We start from the raw sequence: 22,190 nt of genomic DNA, 5'->3' as shown, positions 1-22,190 counted from the left end.
TACCGCTTTGGTGCGGGAAGTTCACAATAGGGGAGGCTGTGCATATATGGGGGACAGGGAGAGTATGGGAAATATCTATATTTCCTGCTCCATTTCACTGTAAACTTAAAGCTGCTCTAAAAAACTAAAGTCTATGAAAAACAAAAAGTGTGTATGCTGCTGCTAGGTGACTTAAAACTACAGAATATAATTTTCCTATACATTAGATGAAAGCCCTTTTTTTCAAATGTCTACATCAATTATTCAGTTTTTCTTCTCGTAAAACATAAAGTATTATTGAGTTAAGTTAGTATAGGTGTTGCTTGTGCATGGAGTAACATTCAGAAGGAAAAAAGTGGGATAGAGTAAACGTCTCACCTAGTCAGTCACCTAGTTTCTATCCCTAGAACCAACCACTGTTAAGTAATTTTTCTGCGTCCTCCTAAAAAGAGAGTCTATGCATATACTAGCCTGTACATTTAATATTACTGGTATTATTCATACATAATTGTAGCAGACTAAACATACAGGAGTGCAATTTGATTTTTCATTAAACACAGTTTGGAGATGGGCTCGTATCAGAAAACCGAGAACTTCCCCACTCTTTTTAATGACTACGTAGTATTCCATTGCATGGACGTAGCATCATTTACTTAGCCAGTCTTCCTATTGATGGACATTAAGGTTGTTTATAATCTTTTTTGCCATTGCAAGCAATGGCTGTAGTGAATATGCTTTTTATGCGTCCATCCACTCAGTATGTGAGTATGTCTGTAGGATAAATTCTTAAATGTGGACGTGCTTGGTCAGAGTATGTGAATTTATAATTTTCATGGATTTCACCCAAGTGCCCCCTTGAGAGACTGAACTAGTTTGCATTCCCACCAGGAATATCTTTCCCCATACCTTAGCTGACACAGTGGACTCTCAAACTTTTTGCCAATCTGATAGATGAATATCGATATCTCATGGTAACTGTAATTTGTATTTCTCTCATTAAGAGTCAGGTTGAGCATCTTTTCATATGTTTAAAGGCTATTGAATTTCCTGAGAACTAGTCACATTCTTTACATGGTAAATAAATAAAATTTTGATGGGTAAACAAATAAATGAAATAAAAATCCTATTTTATTTTTATACCTTATTTGTCCTCAATAAGTTCACTGTAGCCACTGAACTTAAATACCATTACTCAATCATTAGTTTCAAATAGAAAAAATGTAGAGGCACTTGATAATCCGAAAGCACACTTTGATACGTAACTCGTGATGTCTGATTTTTCCTTCTTAACTCATTCTAAATCTCGTGTGGTCATGAAAACTGCTCTCACTCCTTACGCTCACTCAGGGTCCAAAAAGCTGAATAACAATGAATGTCAACTATAATTTAATATATATAGGGACACAGGATGTGGAGTACAGCATAGGCAATAGAGTCAGTGGAACTGTAACAGCTATAGACGATGTCAGAGGGGTAGTAGATTGGGGGAGGGGGGATTATCACTTTGTGAGGGGTGTAAATGTCTATTACATTGTGTTGTATGCCTGAAACTAATAAAAATAATAATAATAATAATAATAATAATAATAATAAAAGCAGCCCTGGTTTTGTTTTGTTTTGTTTTAATCACGTAAGAGCTGTTTGTCTTCTGCTCTGTCTACGTCATTATCACCTATGCAAACTTTTTGAGGAATTTTACATCATTAAAATAACAGCCTTAATCATACTCTTGTAGCATCTTTCTTTTGAGCAGCAAGGAGAGTGATGCCACTAAATGTCTAAAAGCCTCTATTCTTACCCCCAGACCCCATAAGAAGATATTATCTGGCCCATTAAATAGAGAAGTGAAAAAGTCCCTTTACTCCTGTTTCTCAGTCTGGGAAAGACTTGTGTCTCTAAAGGGTCTTGTTTACAATCCCCAAATATCACCTTGCTTTCAGAAGCTGCAGCTGCTGATTAAAAGATACATATTTTCACAAAACAGACGATCCTGAATCAAAAGGATTTTGAACATTACTTTGAACTGGCTTTATCACAAGTATGTATCAGGAATTCGCTGAATTTCTGAAATGGGAGATAAGGACACAAAGAAGGTGGAAGATAGCATCTCGATGATAGTAAGACGGAGATCAGAGAGTAGGTTTGTAAATACCAGACTGTGTATAGGAAAAGCTACTGTCTGTTGTCCTGGGTCACCACACCGAACTGGCAGAAGCCGCCAATCCCAGAGAAGAACTGTGTGTCCAGTCCTATTGGAGTAAGCTAAAACTCACAGGACACAGGGACGAGACTTAGGAAACACAGTCTCAACTCAGAGATACTTCACTAGAGCAACTCTAGTTACCTTAATAGGGATTTTAGATCTCCATTCATTTTTCTTACTAAGAGGAAAATTGACTGTAGGCAGGAGGCCATATTTAAGATATAACATGTGATTTTATTTGTGATCATTGTCTTAGCCAGATTCCCTTAAAACTTGAGGCAAAGATTACTTGCTAGTCTGCTATGTTGGAAGGTGCAATCCTAGGGCTGCAAAAGTAAGCAAGAGAGTAAGGCAGGAAAGAAAGGAAAAGAAAGAAAGAAATGCCAGATGGTGTATTGAGGAACTGGCCATAACTTCACAAGGAAATACAAGCCAGTTTCTCATCTTGCAGTTCACCTTGAAGCAATCCATTGGCTGTGGGGGTGGGGGTGGCGAAAGGAAGGACTTATCTTCCTGACCTCTAATCCCTTGATTCAAAGTTTAACTCTCCAGCACTTCTGGGTTGTTACTTAGCCACGTCAGGGAGCCATCAGGAAACCTGCGAGAGCTGGGGGGAGAGCAGCCATCCATAAGGGCATGAGTCTTGGCAGGTCAGACCTGGGCCCTGGAGACTCTGAGGCTCCTGTTTCAGCAGGTGTGATGTGGTCTCACCAAAGCCGGGCCTCTCAGGAGGCTGTCTGTTCAGGAAGAGGCCAAGGCTTGGGGGTCAGGTGGGGCTGGGGAATCTTGAGAGGCACAAAAATTAGTACAGTCATGTTTTTAAATTATGAAGAACAGTTTTAAAGCTCTTTAGAATCCAAGAATTCGTGCTTTTGTGAAGGTTAGTATGAACAACTTTTGGATAAATGAGTCATCAGATCATAATGAATATGGAAGTGGAAATTCTATTATTAACAAGATTTATGATTGCTGAAATATGTTTTATGATTATTCAGATTGATTTCTGGACTGAGTTTGCTCATTCTTTTTTTTTTTTTTTTTAAGATCGCTCTCCAGTATACTGTATAGGATTCTTCCTTGCATTTTTTTTTTTATTTGTTTCTATTGGGGAAAAGTGTTTTTCCAGGGCCCATCAGCTCCCAAGTCGTTGTCCTTCAATCTAGTTGTGGAGGGTGCAGCTCAGCTCCAAGTCCAGTCACCGTTTTTCAATCTTTAATTGCAGGGGGCACAGCCCACCATCCCATGCGGGAATTGAACCGGCAACCTTGTTGTTGAGAGCTCACGCTCTAACCAACTGAGCTATCCCGCCGCCCCTGCAGAAGCTCAGTGGCACCTCATTGTCTTCAATCTAGTTGTGGAGGGTGCAGCTCACTGGCCCATGTGGGAATCAAACCAGCGACCCTGTTGTTCAGAGCTTGCCCTCTGACCAACTGAGCCATCTGGCCACCCCAAGTTCACTCATTCGTAATCTAAGACTTTTTTTTACTAAAGTTGATTTTTAAAGGAGTGTTAATTAATAAAAAATACTCTCAGCCACAATGCTTCGTTTCTACGTGGTATATAATAATTTGTGCTAAAAACATCTCAACTTCTAGATTCATATTTTACCATACCCTTATTGTATGAAGGAAACAAATGATCAGCTCTTTCTGCACACTTGTGTGCCCGCAACAGGGTCCTGTGATATGTATGGGTCTAGGGGAGGGAGGGCAGATGGTGGTGATGGAAGTAGGAAAATAAGTCAGTGAGATAGTCTGTGAATGAAATGACTTTCATACATCTAAAAATAAAACAACAACAATCACTGGTTTTAGCACATACAGCCAGATGACATTTGGAAATTTACGTAGAAGTAACAGGAGGACCTAAATGTAGCCTTCTGAAAAAAGTCAGTTTTCAAAACGTATGTTCCCTTGAATTCTTGGGATTCTAGCGACTTATTTCAGTTATCTAAGTGAAACTGCCAACAGCTGGTGTCATTTCCATACCTACAGCAAGAAGCTGAGTTCGGGGAGCAACCCCTCAGCCTGCGCACATGTCCTGGTGGGGCTTAAAAAAAGCAACTCTTCTCCCACCTTCTCAGTTCTTCGAGCTGAGCTAATGATCAAAGTAACACAGACAGATTAACAGGAGAAACATGTTGAATGTTATACGAGTATACATTCAGGGGTGTCATACTGAGACCCAAAGAAGTATTGGGCAGTTGAGGTTTACATGCCATCTGGAGCTAAGGAGAAGGGGGTGGTTGGGGGGCTGTGGTTTGGGACTTCAAAGGGCAGGAAGACCATTCACATGAAGACGGAAAAGCAAATGTTTGGTAAATAAATGTTTGCTGAGCCATCTTTAACAAAGGGACACAGAGAGGACTTTGAACAAACGGGCCTGTGAGGTTCCTCTCTATCACACATTAGCTTATATTAAACTATAGTTATCTGTGATGATATCTCCCTTCATGGAGCAGGTCCTCTATTTAAATTCCTTTAGGCAGGTAGAAGGGGGAGGGTGAACGTTTCTTTCTGAGTGTTTTGTTCCATAATAGCCAGCTTAAAATCAACATCCCATAAGGCACATTTGTTTGCATTGGCAAAACTTTGGTCCCTTCATCTCTGAGATCTTAGTATCTCTATGTCCTTTCCCCATCCCTAGCACCAAAAGCCCCACTAAGAACAATTTGTGTTCTCCTGCTTAATGTGTATATTTTTCTGAATAGTCTTCTTCCTCTAGCTTCCCTCTAGGCAGTTGACAATTCCATATGAGGTCACAGTGGCATAGAAAGAATATTCAAGTACTTACTTCATATCCTCCAGGAGAAAAAAAGACAGCATGAGAAATTCTGTTGCCACTAATTGGAAGTAGTTTTTCACCTTGAGAAGGTTTAATGTCAAAACTTCAAGGAGAGGATAATAAATAGTCCAATCTGAGCCTAGACTGAGTTTCCCGCTTTCCCTGGAGTTTAGATGTCAGAGAAGTATCCGAGCGGATGTGGGGTTACATGTTCGTACCTGAAAGCCTGCGCAGTCCTGCCCGCCCCCCCCCCCCATGAATGTACACTTCCAGAGGGTGGTGGAAGGAACAACAGAGACAGCTCTGTACCCACAGGCTCAGCCATCTGCCGTTCTAACCACATGTCTCTTCCCCCCATTTCCTGCAAATGATTCATCTCTTCTTTTTCACGTTTAAAGATAACTGTAGGCATTTTAAGGAGGAGAAAGTCATTACGAAAAGTGGAATCTGGAGTCCTTAGGATGAGGTAGAGCAGATTAAACAGTCTGGAATTTCACAAAGCAAACCAGGCAGGTGTGGACTCTGGGCTCTCCTCTCTCCTCCTCGTGCATCATTTCATAACAGGTTATCATCAGCCATCAGGGTCAGGCCAACCAAAATGAGTGCATGTAAACTGTGAGTGCACGGGTTACTAAAGAACAGCAGAGGAGAGGAGCAAAAGTCAGGAGAAGGAGGCTGAATTTTCTGACTGGAGACGTTGCTCATGTTATTACCCACCATCACAGGTGGCTCGTGTCTCTAATTTTACACCAGTGAACGGGATCTTTGTGACTTTTTCTGATCGGCAGACCCAAAAGCTGCTCCTAAGTCATGCTTTAAAGGAGACCCTCACCAATAGCCAGCGAAGGTGATAACGGCTGTGTCCCTGACACCAAAGGGTGTTGGTGGCAGTGTGCTGCCTGGGAAGGGGATGAGCCTCTCCAGTAGAAGGTACTCAGAAGACACTTATTGAATTGCACCAAACTGGAGGCAGATGGGCCTCGGTCGTGTCCTGACTGTGCTTCCAGCTTCCGGGACATGGGGCAAATTGCTAAACCTCTGGGACTTTCAGGTTCCTCATCTGTCTGTTGGGGGATGAGGACACCTAGGTCACAGGTTGGGGTGAGGACTGAATTGGATATTGTATGTAGAGTATTTTATGTGGTCCTTGGAACAAGGTAGATACGCAAATATCAGGTGAAAATGAAAATTCCCTATCATTTCACTTCAATTTCTGCTACATCCTACACCCTAAGGCTGGCCAGGTAAAGAACTCAAAGGAGAACTCGGGGAACTCTGGCCTATGCAAGTGTGGCCTCGCCTGCCCATTGGGAAGGGAAGGGCAGACATCGCGTGGGACCTGGCAATAGAACTTCATGGGACATCCTCTTTTGTTAATGCATGACAGGGGAGGAAGGGGGAGGCAGAGAGAGAAGTACAGGCTGATGATGCCTCCTGCTCCACCCCTACCAGCCACAAGATCCCCTTTGGCACGTGAAGGGCCCAAGAAGTGAGGGGTCCTATTGCTGGGTTAAAGACTCTAGCATGATGCTTCCATTTTCTCATCTGTAAAATGGGTGTTATAATAGCAATTGCATTTTGAGGAGTTGTTGTGAAGATGAAGTAAGATAATTATATAAAGGACTGAGCCCAGGACAGTCAGCAAGCAGTGCATAAATGTTAGCAACTCTTATTATTTTGTATCCCTTGTCAACAGATGGAATTAACAGTTACTTCATTCATGACCCTGTTTATTGATCGATTGATTTTCATTTAATAAACACTCGTTCACTCCATTCAGGGAATTGTTCAGTCACTCCATTCATTTATTTATCTTCAAATATTTATTGAGATCTTATGCTGTGCTGGCCCTAGGCTGGTCTACGGAGATGCCAAGGCCCATTTTTCAAGAAGGTTGAAGGCTAGCTGGGGAGAAAGATGTGTAAAGAAAAATAGGATAAGACCAGCTGTAGTAAGTGTCAGGAGCCAGGAAGGTTTCCCAGAGAAGATGCCTTTTGAATGGGATCCTGAAGGATGAGAAGCCAGAGCAGTTAGGCTTGGGAATTTCAGGCAACAGAAACAGCTTACAAAAAGGAATGACGTTGCAGGGGGAATATGGGGCTGGCAGCCACAAGGACTTTGGCGTGAGTGGTGTCCAACCATCTGCTTGGCTCCTTCCCCTGGATTCAGGCTCAACCCTGGGCTGGGGCTATGGAGTCCCACCTGCAGCTCAGTCCCACACCCGGTGCTGGTCCCGTGTATAAGTAGCTCAGTGTGCCGTCCGCTGGGCTCCGGGTTCTGTTGTGACTCCTGTTCCATTACCAGGTTTCCACTTTACTCGTATTCCTGTTACAGACTTTACCTTGTATTCCAGTTCCACAGACTGCGGTTCCACCTTGTTCTTCCTCCACATTCTGCCGCTCAGTTTCTCTAAAACTGGAATTCTGCCTTTTCTTGTTAGCCCACCCCAAGGCTTGACTCTCTCCCGGAGCCCTATCCTTGGCCCGGGGGCCCCACTCCGGGCTGCTTGGTCCACTGATGGTTATTGGCTGCCAGATTCCTTCTCCTTTCCCTCCTCGGGTGGAACACAGACTGACAACCTCTTGTCTAAAGTCTCTGATGACGACCATTTGGCCGAACTGCCCTGTTACTGCCTAAACAAAAACTCCCCTCTGCAACCTGTTTCAACTGTCAGGTGGAACTGCCCCCAGAACCCTCATCTCCACAAACCCTGTTTGGCTCACTGATTGAATTCCTAAATTCTGACTACTGCTAATGAAAACTGCACTACCTCAGTATTGAAAGTGGCACCAAACTTGTGCTTTTTAGGGTACAGGTTATGCCATATGCTTTGGTAAATTCCACTGAAGCATTTGGACTTATAGAAGGCATCTGATAAAAACCATTGGAGTGTATGCTACCAATGAGCCTTGGTATGGGGGGCCCAGGCCTGCCTGTATCGATTGGCATTTCAGGGCATGTATCACTTTCCTTACATGGCTCAAGGAGAGCAGGACACCAGTCATATGCTACCAGCCACAACTTTTAGAAAAACAAACTTGGGAATAAAGTCACAAGAGGAAGGGAGGACTATTTGGAAATTTGAGAACCCACATGATCTTCATGTTATTCTTATTTTATTTTTTTCAGGAAGAATTTCACAGTTTCAACCTGTTTTAATGCTAGCCCATCTGGGTGCTTTACTAATGAAAACAGCAGCCTCTTCTAATGCTCTCATGCGAAGCAGTACTTTCCAAAAAATGACAGAAAGAACTTTTGGATTCGATGCACCATATTTTGTCTTCTACTTTTTCTTTTTTCCTTTTTTGAAAAAATAAATCCCCACAGGAGAGCATTTGAGAGATAGAGTATGTGCATAGAAATATTTAATGAGTCATGCCTGGTATTGTAGGTCTATTCCGGTGTGTGGGGTTCCCAGAACAATTACATAAGTGTTAGCAGAGCCAGGAACTTTTGACATTATGGCAGCTTCATGGAGTTCTTTTCATCATTGAAAATATCCTAATTGTTGTTTCCCTAAATTTAAAATGCATAAAACTGGTGAAGTAGTATAAATTGATTTTGAGGTGTTTCTATCAAGTGTACTTTGTTGGCAAAGAAACTGAAAAAAAAATTTATTTGAAATGAAATACAGGTGATCACGCTATAACAAATACAATAATCTAATCATCCGACAATAATTGCCTGGGAGCATAAATTGTAAGTGAGATGTTTTTGTTTCTTTTCCTTCTACTTCCTGTCAAGACTTTCTTCACAATATGAGTGTCTGTAGCATCTTTTTTACTTGGACAACCTTAAATATGGTTTTGAAAATGCTGGGATTCCAAAAACTACTAGAACACACCAATATTTATATCTTTTTATTTTTCATAAAATTATCCAAGAAATAGTGTGGTATTTCAAATACCACTGATATGTTTGTTAAAATGTTAATCTTATTATTATTATTTTTTTTAAAGCTAGTCAGGTTCCAAGGTATTTTCCAATAAGATAAACTAAAGGAAGACCCAACTAGCGCCATTATCAACACATCTTTTCCATCCCAGAAGTGAGCCCCTCCAAATCCAGGCTTTAGAGCTTTCTTAGGGAGGGTGGAGTCCATCGTTCTTGTGGATGTTTGTTCAGCTTCTTGCACAACTTTCCTACTGGCTTGTTTGCCTGCAGATAAGAGGTCGTAGATATGGGTGTTACTGTATTCATTGGTTCAAAAGATTGGTGCAAAGGACAGGCAGGCAGCATGGGCACTGACTCATAGAGGTTGCTGTCTGCTTGCATCCTGTGTGCCGCCCCCCCCCCCCCCCCCCAGAGGGGAGAGCACAGTTCACCAAGTCCAGCTCTGCACAGCCAAGTGCTGCTGGATTCTTTCTGCGTGACCGCAAGTACTTGAACCCCTTTCCTCTGTGGCAGAGCTGATATCATACAGCACCTTGGCGTCCCTGCAGGCGTGGTGAGGCTATGTGAACTATGTGGGCTGTGGTCACATAGACGAGAACGTCAGTGGGATCACAGAGGTAGTGAGCATCTTTGTGACACACAGTCATCATTAGAGTTTGCTTGTGGATGTTGGAGGACTTACGTGCTGTCCAGGACTATTTCCAAGAATCTACTGAACATGTATGCCTGGGGCCTAGGAGACAAGATGAAAAGAGCCATTTGGTGTCCCTGCCAAGTTTCCTAAGTAATGAAGATGATTTCTTTAGGAGGAAGTGTTGTGTTCATCCCAGGGCTGGGAGGGTGAGGAAAGATGAAGGCAGCCTTAGCAAGTAAGAAAATGCTGCCCAAGCCAAGGACAGGTCAGAACATACCCTCTAGATCAACAGAAAAGAGGTAGGGGAGCTGTTGTTTCACTGCAAAACTCCTCATGTTACTCTTATGTTTCTGGCCTTCTATGTCCGGTAGTCACCAAATTCAACCAGCTCCCTCTTGATTCTGGACTCCATCTTTCCTCCTCTGTCTCTCCAGCCACCAAAGGCAGTTTCTTACTATCTTTCACCTGGATTACTACCGTGGCCTCCTAACTGGCCTCTCCGCTTTCAGACTTGCCCCCACAAACCCATGTTTCACCAAGGGGATCTTTCATGTCTTTTTTCTTGTTGGACAATGGGGATTTATTAGGAGAATTTCTGTCAGCTCTCAGGATGGATGACAAGACTCAGAAATTGATCAAAACTGGTGGAGGTGGGGGTGTGATAGGTCTAGGAGCCATTCAACGGGGTTGTCAGTGCCCTACCCCAGAATTAATGATCTTCTGTCACTTCTGGGGAATTTTTTTCTATCTTTCAATCCTCTTTTCAAGATTCCAAATACAGGGAGTGAACGTGATTCCAGTTTGGGTCCGGGGGCTGTTTGCTGGTAAGCAGAGGGATGAGGACACTTAGATTTAAGAGTCTCACCAGACTTTCCAGTGGGGGAGAGGCAATCATTCAAAAGGAAATCAAAGTGAAGTGGATAATGAATGGTCAAAAATCAGTGTGTGCCTACAATATGTTGATTATAGAAGGGGCATCCAAGTACAGCAGATGATAGCTAGCATCCCGCTGTATTCCGATAGCTTGTTACCTCATCTCTCTTCCCCAGTAGACATTGATGTCCTTGACAGAAGAACCATGTCTTATTCATCTTTGTCTGCCTGGCCTCTCATAAACACTCATACACACATATGATAAGTATTTACTGTATGAAAGAGTGAATCAAAATCCACTGAAACGAAAGCTTTGTTTTGTGCAGTCTACACGCTTTCCGAATGACTTTGCGGACCCCAGCCCCAGCCTTCAGTGATCCTTCTTCCTGAACTACAATTGTTCAACACTGAACTCAGTAGTACATAGTCTGCTCACCCTCTGGGTACTCCTGCAGGAAAAGGGAAAGGGAGAGAACTAAGAGACTGTAGCTCAGATACAAGATTCTTTCTGCTTCCATTCATCCATTTCTTCTCGCACCGTTTTGGCCTTTGGAAACTCCTAATGACATTTGTTTCTGGGACGCTTACTTGTTCTTGATAAGCTGATATCTAACTATCTGATTTGACATAATAACATGAAAAGAATGTGCTTTGAAATCCAATATAGGTTCCAATATGAACCCACCAATGACTAGCTTTGTGACTCTGGATACTTTTTCTCAACGTCTCTGGGACTCGGGTTCTACATATGTTCACTGAAGATGCTATAAATGTAAATGAAATGATATATGCAAAGACATTTGAACAATGCTTGTCATGTGACAGGTGGCCAATGAACGTGAGTTCCATTCTGCTTTTGTGGCTTATAGTGATAAAGGCATGAGGGAAATTTGCAGTACTAGAGTAGGTAATTTGAACTGAAAGGGAAGAGAGAAAAAAAGCAGAATGAACATACCAATTTGCTTCAACACAAATCAAAATCAATTGTTAACTTTTGACTGAACTACATAAAACATACCCCACCCATTTTTTTTTTTATATGTGAGAAATAGGTTTAAGGTAGCAACAACACATATGTAGTTCTAAAAACAGCAACAGAATTAGGTATTTCCCAAACTAGAACCTACACTGGCATAACACTGAGTTGGAAGAGATTTCTTCTCTAGTGTGTATTGTGCTTTGTTCCACTCTAGGATGCACTGGGCTGAAATCCTGGGTGCATTATGGGTCTTTAGCTTGTATTGCCTAGGAGGTAACTTATATGGAAACCCTGGGGCAAAACAGATCAAAGATTGGAGAGTCCACAAGCACTCAAATGAGCAAGTTGCCTCAAGGGTGCTGGGTAGAACTTTCTGCCCAATAACTTTTCTCCTCTTCTCTGGCACTCTCATTTTTGTTGTTGTTGTTCTCATCAATGAAAGAATATTTTAAATTCATTACCCATGTTATCAATTATACAATAAAAAAACTTTACAGTGGTCAGTCCTAGGAAAAGGAATTAAAAAGAACATTGTTGGCTATTACTGTATATTCAGTTTCTCTTCACATTTAAAAATATCACAGGTAGGGGGGCCATTTAGCTCAGTTGGTTAGAGCGCGGTGCTTTTAACAAGAGGGTTACCGGTTCTCGATCCCCACATGAGCCAGTGAGCTGCACCCTCCACAACTAGATTGAAACAACTACTTGACTTGGAGTTAATGGATCCTGGAAAAACACACTTATAATAAATAAAAGTTAAAAAAAAGTATATCACACGTAGAAAATTCAAGATACTGCAGTAGAAATATTTCTCTCAAATGAAAAAAAAAAAAACGTGTTGACCTAAAGAGAACTGAAACCACGTAACTGAGCAACTCAAAAGGAGTACATAATACCCACTCCTCCCGTCTGCAGTGGCGCTCCTTTTACCCACTTTGCCCTTTCTCCAAAATTCTCAATGGCTCACACATCCCAGATTGTTCCTGAGGAGGAGCTTGTGCTATTCCGGTGTGGGAATGCCTGATGTGTTAATTAGTGGTTTGCAGGAGAGGGAAGCTCTGAGAGAGAACTGAAAGATAGTGAACTAAAAACAGTATAACCCACCTCCACGCCTCCGCCTTAAGAACTGCCCCACTTTTTCCCCTGCCAAAGGGAAGCCTTGGTGCCATAACAGCTGCCGAGAGAGAGCCTTCATTCTTTTTTTGGAAAATGACTTTTCCTCTATAGGAGGAATGACTATCAATCATGGTACCTTACCCTATCCAGGCCTTGGCGAGGTTGGATACCTGACTGAAGCTAGGTCTATCAGATGCTCTTGACCTGGAATTTTGATGTTGATAGAAATGACACAGGAACTGGAAATGGTCCTAAATCATTTACTCTGGTAGCAATGGTCTGAGGAAACTGAATTATTCCTAGAGTTTCTCTTATACTTTTATAAAGCAGATTCTCAGCTTCTCCTTCTGTTCTGTAAGCACCTCTGTATCTTTTCAATACATTTATTTGTTTGCTTGAGATATTCAGACTCTGCTTCTGTTATTTCCATCAGAGAATTTGGACTAAAATAGCTTTTCAGATACTACGGGCTCCAATATGCAATGTAAAGGTCAAAATTCGGAAAGTGAGGAGAGTCACTTGGGGTCAAACATTTACTAAGGCACCAAACTCAATCTTTCTTAAACCATTCAAATCCCAGATGTTGGCTGTATGGTATCCCCTGCAAGCCTGGGAAGGCAAAGGAGACCCTGAGTTAATGTTCCTGGGGTTAGTTTGGTTGAAATCACCAGATTCTCTAGTTCTACCTATGCAATCTGAATGAACGCCACAAATTCTAGAAAAAGGTCAGTGGTGCTGGTCTAGGTGGGTAAGTTTAAATCTGTCTTATAAGATGCCGTGCCCAAGTTGCAACAATAATTACATAACAGATTATGATGGAAAAGTAGCCACTGCAGTTAGGTCAATCGGCATTTTAAAAATCACTGCGTGGGAACCTTTTCAAACCACAGCGCTCTGTTAGGAGCCTACATTTCCCAGAAAATCCTCATTCCCTCATTTAGGCAGCAATTTTAGTCAGCTGGAACCACGGTTTCTGCATGACAGCAACTGAAAAAGAATCAGACTGTATTTTACTTTCCTATAAGCAGCGTCTCCTGTTCATGGCATTTTGTATCCCTAAGATGTCACATCCTTGTGAAGCTATTTCAGCTTTGGTTTGAAAAGCATCCTACATCAGCAATAACCAGCCTTCTCTCTTCATGGATTTTAGGGAGCCAGAGGGAGTCAGGGAAAGGGGTGCATAGTTCCTTAAACATTTACCATTCACCTCAACCTATTGAAATTTCTTGTTCTTTTATCGTTTGTTTTTGCTGCCGGTGCCACTCTCGCATCACAATGGGGAAGAACTTCATCCGACAGTGCATTCTTCATCCGACAAACATTTGTTGAGTACCTGTGAAATGCCAGGCACTAGATCCTGTACCAGGTACTGGTAAATCAGGCAGGCAAGGTACTTGCCTTTGAGGAGCTTCAGTTCCAATGGAGGGAGACAGAAACAAACTCAATTTCAGACCTGCTGGGCCCACAGGTAGTCCCCGGTTCTAACCACCAGAAGAAGGGGAAGCGGATATCCTTCCTCTCCAGGTGGAAATGGTTGTGTGTGCGAAGTAGCAATTAGCTAGACAAACCCTTCACATAAGGAACATCAAAACAGAAAATTGCTGGCTTCAAATAAATCCAAAGAAGGACACTCTTTCAGGTAAGCTTTTACATTCAATGACTTTTTTCAGTATTTGTTTTTCTCACTTGGAACCTTGTAAGGAGTCCCTTGCATTTGTGGAATGCTCTGTGACTTTGCAGAGCCATTTCCCCACCAGATCTCATTTAGTCCTGTGAGAAGGACTGAACAAGAGGTAATCTGATTTCACCGATGAGAAGACGGAGGCTCACACGACTTTCCCAAGTGTTCTCAGCGAGCTTGCATGACACTGGAAGCCAGGCTTTCCCCTTTCCAGGTCAGCACCATGGTCTTCACATCGCCCTTTCCAACTGTCTCGTCATCAACTTTTTCATCGATCACAAAGTGTTCCACTGCTGTGGGTTTGATTGACATGGGCTTTAATATTTTGATTGGGATACAGAACATTTACACACACACACACACACACACACACACACACACACTCCTAGAAACTCAGTTCCCCTGTAATTTGCTGCCATCATTTGTCCAAACTGGTTATTTTTAAAACTTTTTTTTCCCCCTGGCTCAGAGATCATTCAGGAAAACAAGATTTCCAGTGGGGCATTTCCTTTCCTGGCAGGGATGGACATAGGAAGCAATCCAGAGAGCACACAGCACGCCTAATTATTGTTTTATATCAAAAACACTAAAAGGAGGAATACTGATGCCATATTAATAACAGCACCCTCTGAATTTCTAACAATAAGAGTCTCAGTTCTCCATGACCCATTTGCCTCGTCCATCCATCCCCATACAAACTGATCAATTCAGTGAGAACAGGATGAAAAATACATACAGATAAACCATTAATTATAATAATACAAACTCTACTCATGAAAGGTAGCATTTATCTAACACCTGTTATAAGTTAGGCCTTATGCTAAGTGTATCGTGTAATTATCTCATTTGAACTTTATCCCACCTTTTAGGTAGGTGCAATTTTTTTTTTGAGAGCTATTAGGATTTATTATTTAGTTGGATATTTTAGAACTACAGAATTTATAAAGTATTGGTTATGAACTATTGTGATTCTGGTTTCTTGCTCTTTGATTTATATAAATTATAGTTTATCAAAATGCATATTGTTTGCTTCTTTTTTTCTTAATTTTGTTTATTTTTCAATTACAGTTGACCTTCAATATTGTGTTAGTTCCAGGTGTACAGCATAGTAGTTAGACTTTTAAATTGATCCCCCTCCCCCACGATATGTCTAGTACCCATGTGACACTACATATAGCTATCACAATATTATTGACTATATTCCCTATGCTGTACTTTATATCCCATGACCATTTTGTAACTGCCACTTTGTACTTCTTAATCTTTTCACCTTTTTCACCCATCCCCTCAACCCCCTCCCATCTCGCAACCATCAGTTTGTTCTCTGTGTCTATGAGTCTGTTTCTGTTTGTTCATTTATTTATTTATTTTTTATTTCATATATAAGTCAAATCATGTGGTATTTGCATACCTTTTCTCTGTGTGACTTATTTCACTTAGCATGCTACCCTCTAGGTCCATCCATGTCACAAATGGTAAGATTTCATTCTTTTTTATGGCCGAGTAATATTGTATATATGTGCCAGCCATTTTGCATCTCCACCCCTCCTACCAGTCTCCATGTGGCTTCTTCTTTATATCCTCAGTTTTAGGAATTCTGTTCAGCTAGATCTCAGGTGGTTCTCAAGGGTGGTTGTTCTATAATTTAGATGTCATTTGGAAGTGGTTATGGGAAGAGGCGTTTACCTACTCCGCCGTCTTGATCAGAAGTGGGTAGGAGCTATTATAACCATTCCATGAGGAAATTGAAGTCCCAAAAGGTTAATGGTTTTGCCAGACAATACATAGGGGTGGAGCCAGTGTTTGAAACCAGGGCTATCTGACTACAGAACCCTCTTTTTGGATCACTGTTGTGATTAGGAGCACAGGTTTTAGGAGTTAGATCTTAGTTCACACCCTATTTTAGGCAAGAGGGAGCAGAGGCCTTAGCATATGGTGTGACTTTAAGGATCTGTTTAAAGTCACACAATATGTCTTCACCAATAGAAATGAGACTTTGTTCTACATTGTCTCTCCCAACTGGAGAAAGCTAGAATGCCTCTTTGGGTATTTGCCTGTAAATTTACAGAGGAATGTCTTTTGAGAATTTGAGCTGAGAATATCCATACCATGTAAAGTGGAATCTTGACAGACTTATACTCAAGAAATCAACTATGAGGCTTTCTATTCAATTATTAGAAACATTTCTGAACAATTGTAAACTAGCCATATTCCAGTAGGAGTCTCCAATTCCACCTGGGTCTCTTCTGATAAGAGCAAACCTTGAGAATGATTATCTCTTTCATAACAGTGTATTTATCTCAAGCTTTCAGGGGAGTCATCTTTGAAAAACTCATAAGCAGAAAGTTAACTTGTAATAAGCTGATGGTGAGGCTGCAGGTTTTATTACTTTTATTGTTTTGGCTGTTTTTCTTCTCTTTTTCTTTTAAGAGCTCATAAACCTTGCTGAATGTTAACAATCCATTAGCTCTAAAGGAAACATTTTTAGCTTCCAGAAAAATTCGTTTTACCTCCCCAGTAGCAACCTCTAAACACAAAAGCTTTTTGTCTTATAAAAAGGTTTATTAATAGTTGTTTCTACAAGATTAGCCCCATTGATCTGTAGCACCTGTGCTGCTGGAAGATGGAGGGCTTTATCAGTTTTTTTTACCATTTGTCCAGGAAGCTCTGCTTGGACTAATGTTATTTATTCAGCTGAGTGTACTGACAAGGACAGAGGAGAAGATCAAAGCAGTTGGGGATTGCATAACATCTGAAATCTGTCCTGACGATCAATCAAGCCTGAAGTATCTGAACCTGATCACAAAACGGCTCCTTACACATCCTTTCAGGACAGTGATCACGTGGAAGGCAGTGTATCTGTAGTAGCCCTAACCCACTTCAAGGATTCCTATGACCGCTTTTTACGTCATTCTGTAGTTCTTAGTTTTCTGCATGGTGAGCACGTAGTAAACACAAGATGAAGAAAACCCCAACATGCAATTTGCAGCAGTGAAACCTTTGGGGTTGTTAAAAGAACAAATAAAAAGGGGGTGGGAGGCGTTCAGTTCAGGAACTGTATATGCCACCCCTAACCCCCCCTAGGGCCTGGTTCAGCCCTCTCTCCAGGGAAGAAGACTCAGCAACTGCACCCCATTCTTGGCCCTGTCTCATGCATTTACCCCAATGACAGGAAGTCAGTGGAGAGCACAGGAAGACACTCAGTAGGGAAAACAGCCCTTGCAGTGTCAGTCAGTGTTTAACCTTGGATGTTCCATGAAAGCATGAGGGCTGGGGATGGAAGGGCCAAAACAGGAAGAGGAAAAATACAAGATGGGTTGGCAGGAAAGTGAAAATTGAAAAAGCAAGCAAGAAAAAAAAGGAAATAAAAAATCCAAAACCACAGACTGCATTTACCTGTGAAAGGAAGAAACTAAAGGAAGCAATTTAAACTAGAATGATGCAAAAGTGGCAGGCAGGGAAGGGACACACACACACACACACACACACACACACACACACACATTAACCCAACAGGGCTGCCAAGTGGGAGCAGCCATTCTCACTGGCACCCCCAACCCTGGCCAAGGATTGCTCTCTGAATGACTCGGGGGCCTCACCGAGCTGCTTGGAAAGGAGCTTGCACGAAGAAGGTAGGAGGAGAGAGATTGCAGAGAACCTGCTGGCATGCTTCTTCCCTTTCTGAGTTTGAAAAATTCTCAGAGAACTTTAAAGGCTGACAGCTAAATTTAATCAGGGTTAAATCATTGAAATGAAGATGATGTTCTTATGTAACACAAATGAAAAGTGATTCTGCCAGCGCTTTCCCTACAAGGTAATGGCACAGACTCCTGGGAGCAGTTCAGCAGTTTGGAAATGTTATCAATTCAGGGTAGGCAGGAAATGTGAAAGTCTGGTTCATTGCCGATATTGTCTTCCGGGAACTGCAGTCCTGCAGGTTAGACAGGCAGGGGTTCCACAGCTGCTATTCTCTAATGACAGTGCTTACTCACTCGCTTGCTCTCAGTTCAGTAACATTCCTCATACGTAGCATCCTAACGACATTCTATATTTAAGACAGCCATTTTTTTCTTAGGAACTCCAAATGTTTTCTGCAAAAGGAGCTTGCATAAGCCTTATAACCAGGGACTTGGACTGAATGAAACATTCGTTTGTTTCAAGAGAGTTCAGCAATCTGATTTTGTGCCAGTTCAATTATTTTAGACAACATACAGGTCCAGTTCTGGCTCAGACTGACTTACCATGTGATTTATTGTCTTTAAAGATAAATGTTAAGTCAATAGCGATATGCCACATACCCTTGATATGATGCAATGAGAAGGGCAGTTTTCCTCTGTAGTTGTCCTCCCCAAAACACATAATCCCTGTTAGAACATGAGAAAAATATCAGATAAGCCCAAATTGAAAAACGTTCTGTAAATTACCTGACCAGTATTCCTCAAACTGTCAAAGTCATCAAAAACAAGGAAAATATGAGAAATTGTCACAATCTAGAGGCGCCTAAAGAGTCATAACTTCTAAAACTATATGATATTCTGGATGAGATCCTGGAATAGAGAAGGACATGAGGCAAAAACTAAGAAAACCTGAATAAAGTATGGGCTTTAGTGAATAATAACATACCATTTTTTCTTTCTTAGTTGTAACATATGTGCCATGCTGATGTAAGATTACCAATAGGGTAAACTGGGTATTGGATATATGGGAACTCTCTTACTATCGTCACACCTTTTCTATAAATCTAAACCTATTCTAAAATTAAATGTTTATTAAAAAATAAATGTTAAAAGTTAGTGTGGTTCCTGGTTCTGCAAAACCAATCATTTGACTTCATTTTAGGCTTCCGTTTATGGTGGGTTTAAAGTCATCTACTTGGTTCTTCACTCAAGCGCTGGCCTATGCGTCTTGCCCAACCACCTCCTGCCAGGATGCTGGGAAATAAAGAAGTTTCATGTCTTAACCTTTTAAAGAGTCTATACATTTCAACAGGATGTTTTGGAGAGGGGGGAAAGCAGGTCCTAAGCAATGGTTTTATAGTGATAGAATTTTTTAAAAATGCAGTTGGCTAGGGATAGAGAATGGCTCGACTGGTTTTCAAGTCCTTTCTACTCATTGGGTCGGCCCCTACTCAAATGACACAGGTCAGGATTAGGGCCGTGGTTGTAAATCTTGATTCCTAAGGTCACGACTTCCCAGAGTCCATCAAGGATGACGAGACTGCTCATCTCAGGTCCATGTGATACAGTCAGTGTGGGAGTGAGTCCCGGACTCCATGGCAACAAGAGACTGGAGTCAGCTTCAAAGAAACGACCTGTACCTTGCTTTTTGGCCTTTAATAACCTGAGACATTTTTGCCATCTGTTTAACCAAGTTCTACAAGTGCTATAATGAGACCATGCCAGACTTTGGACTCATAAAGTCCTGAGTTCAAGTGCTCACTTCCAACTTTGCCACTTCTGGGCTGTGTGGCACTGGTCAGGCTACGCCCTAATCTCTGATTGTCAGGTTTTTCCTCAGGAGCAACAAGGCTGAGCATAATCGTGCTTTGCAGGATTGAGGGGAGGATTAACTACTAATACTTGGAAGTTGTGAGAGCCCCTTGTCCACTATCTGGAATGTAGTAGGTGCAGAACTGATATTCTTTCCCCTCCCCCTTTCCTTCCTTTCTCACAGAACTAGGACAGTGGGGAAAGGCACCTTCCGGGCAGCTCAGCCCCTCTCACAAACGGTTCTCTCTGTGCTCATGACATTCACATTTCCAATAAGATCAGGAATTCTGCTAATTCATTGCTCATTAATGCTGAGCTGTGCAAATAACCTCTTCTAATTTGTGCAGAATCAGAAGCACTTAATGCTCTTTTAGTGTATACATTTATTATTATTTTGTTGTTCTTGAATAGAAAGGTCCAATTTTATCCCACCAGAAATTATCCGGGCAATTCTCTTGCTGGACAATGAAGGTTAATTGAACCCAGGAGCTGTGCAAAGTAGACACTATAGAAGGTTGTTTTAAAAAAGACAGGAACCGTCTGCTGACAGGATGCCTCACAAAAATGCTGCTGTATCTTCAGTAGACTTGTGGGAACCAATAATTACGAAGCAAGGCACCTAGGAAGACCAAGAGTGGTGGGGATAAAGGAGAAGGAGAAGAAAGGCCAGGCAGGGCGAACAAGAAGAGAACCCTCAATACAGAGACAATCTGAAAGTGGAAAGGCTGAAAAAAGTTCGGATGTGAAACCCTGATAGGGGACTCAGAAGGAAAAGCTTTCCCAACACACAGGCCATTGATATTTCTGAATGGCAGAGCCTTCACAGTAAATGTGTCTCTGTTACATTTAATGTATCAAGTGTGTCTATTCTAGCAGGAGTCGTCGGAATAGTGTGTCCTGCTGGATTCTACAGTTCACATCTAGCTGACATAAGAAAACTTCTGCCTCTCTGTAAATCAAACCAGCACTAAAGTCAAACAACCAAACTTTTAGTATTGTTATTATTAGCCACAGTCTGCATTAGAATGTGACAGGTACAGGTCAAGCAAGCCATCATTTAGACCAAATATGATTTCGAGGAATTCCACAGAGATGTTTATATACTTGATACAAATGGGGGTCTTTTAAACCATTGGGGGGTGGCGGTGGGAAGATATAGATTTTAATGACTTAACTGCCATTATTTTGCTATATTATTTTAGAAAATTTTTTAATCAGAAAGGTATACATGTTTATGATGAAGATTTTTGACAGTGAGGACCCACTAAATAAATAAATATCACCCATTATGCCATTAACCAATGGTAATGCTATCTTCGTTGATTTCTTTTAAAAAAATGTTTATATTTTTAATATAAAAGTTTAATAAAAATGTGGAAAAGAAAAAAAGCATCCATAATTATTCTACCTTAATTACTATCAGAACTTTGGCACATTTTTTTTCCAGGTAATTTTCCATCTCTATGAATAATATTCCTTCCTTAACATGGTTGCAACCAAACTGTATACACAATTTAGTATCAAGACAATTTTACGTGACATTGCCACACTTTTTCTCGAGGTTACAAGGTGTCTTTTCAAAAATCTTTATTTCTAAGGATACGCTAATATCAGAGAAATATTAGGGTAGGTGGGATTCAATTTGTTTCCAGATGTTGTTATTAGAAATACCACAGTATCAAAGTAGTACTACCATAATAATTTTTTATAGAATTTGGAAACGGTATGATTTGTTCCTTCAAGTTGTGTATATTTATATAACAGACATTTATTGAAGGCCTGATATGTGCAGGGTGCTGGGATACCAAAAGGCCCTGCACTCAGGAGACAGGATATAGAGGAGACAGATGCTTATGCAACTTATTTTAATTTGCCTTGAAAAGTACAACAATAGGAGGAAGTGCCAGGTTCTATGAGCTAATGTATAAAAATCATCTGCACTATACTCGGCACATCATAAGTGCTCAATAACCAAATGGCAATGACGATGATGACTGCGGCCATCACATTCTGGATAGAGTCATTTAACTGTTGGTTTTCATGATTCACATTTATAGAAACATAAATAAAATCAAAGAGAGCAATAAAAAGCGCTCCCTGAATTATAAAAACCAGTGATAACCCACATAGGCTCTGGCTATGCCACAGCAAAGAGCAAAAGATTATTAAGTTCCATCTAATTGCTGAAACAATTCCTGGTGGAACAAAAACTTCCATAGCGATGTTCTAATGGCATAGTGTCATCCTAACTTACCTGCTGTCAGACGGAATGATTTTGCTCTTCTGAACGAGATGTGGGTAAGACAGAGCTTTGTTGTACTTCTGTTTCTTAAAAAAATTATATATAATATGATATGATACATGATATGCTATAATATAACAGTACAATACAATAGGATGTAAAACTTCGGTGGATCGAGGCCGATATGGGGACTCTAAAATTTTCCACAGGTAGGATTTTGTACTTGGCATTCTTGATTCCCATCATTGCTTGTAGCAGCCAGGTCTGCAGACCTGAACAGTGGTTAATGTTTAAAAAGGTACAGCCTGTTCTGGTT

The 22,190-nt window shown here is 41.2% G+C and overlaps 1 protein-coding gene across 3 annotated transcripts in view; it reads right to left on the bottom strand.

Moving 5' to 3' along the window:
* Positions 1–8,990: 8,990 nt before the first annotated feature.
* Positions 8,991–22,190, bottom strand: part of POC1B (POC1 centriolar protein B) — a 138,231-nt gene continuing 125,031 nt past the window's right edge. The window contains exons 11-12 of one of the 3 annotated variants that reach the window (XM_019742145.2): positions 18,442–18,507; positions 8,991–9,124 (exon numbers count right to left, since the gene is read on the bottom strand). In XM_019742145.2, the coding sequence (XP_019597704.1) occupies positions 9,038–9,124; positions 18,442–18,507 (153 nt within the window). In that variant the 3' untranslated portion in view covers positions 8,991–9,037. Of the gene's footprint in view, positions 9,125–12,914; positions 14,437–18,441; positions 18,508–22,190 lie in introns of those variants that run through there. The other 2 variants (XM_019742146.2, XR_012493899.1) reach the window with 2 other exon arrangements.

The sequence above is a fragment of the Rhinolophus sinicus genome, linkage group LG02 (genome assembly GCF_036562045.2).
Source record: "Rhinolophus sinicus isolate RSC01 linkage group LG02, ASM3656204v1, whole genome shotgun sequence".
In the NCBI taxonomy this organism is placed as follows: Eukaryota; Metazoa; Chordata; class Mammalia; order Chiroptera; family Rhinolophidae; genus Rhinolophus; species Rhinolophus sinicus.
The sequence above is the reverse complement of the archived record's forward strand: the minus strand, read 5'-3'. Positions and strand labels throughout refer to the sequence as shown.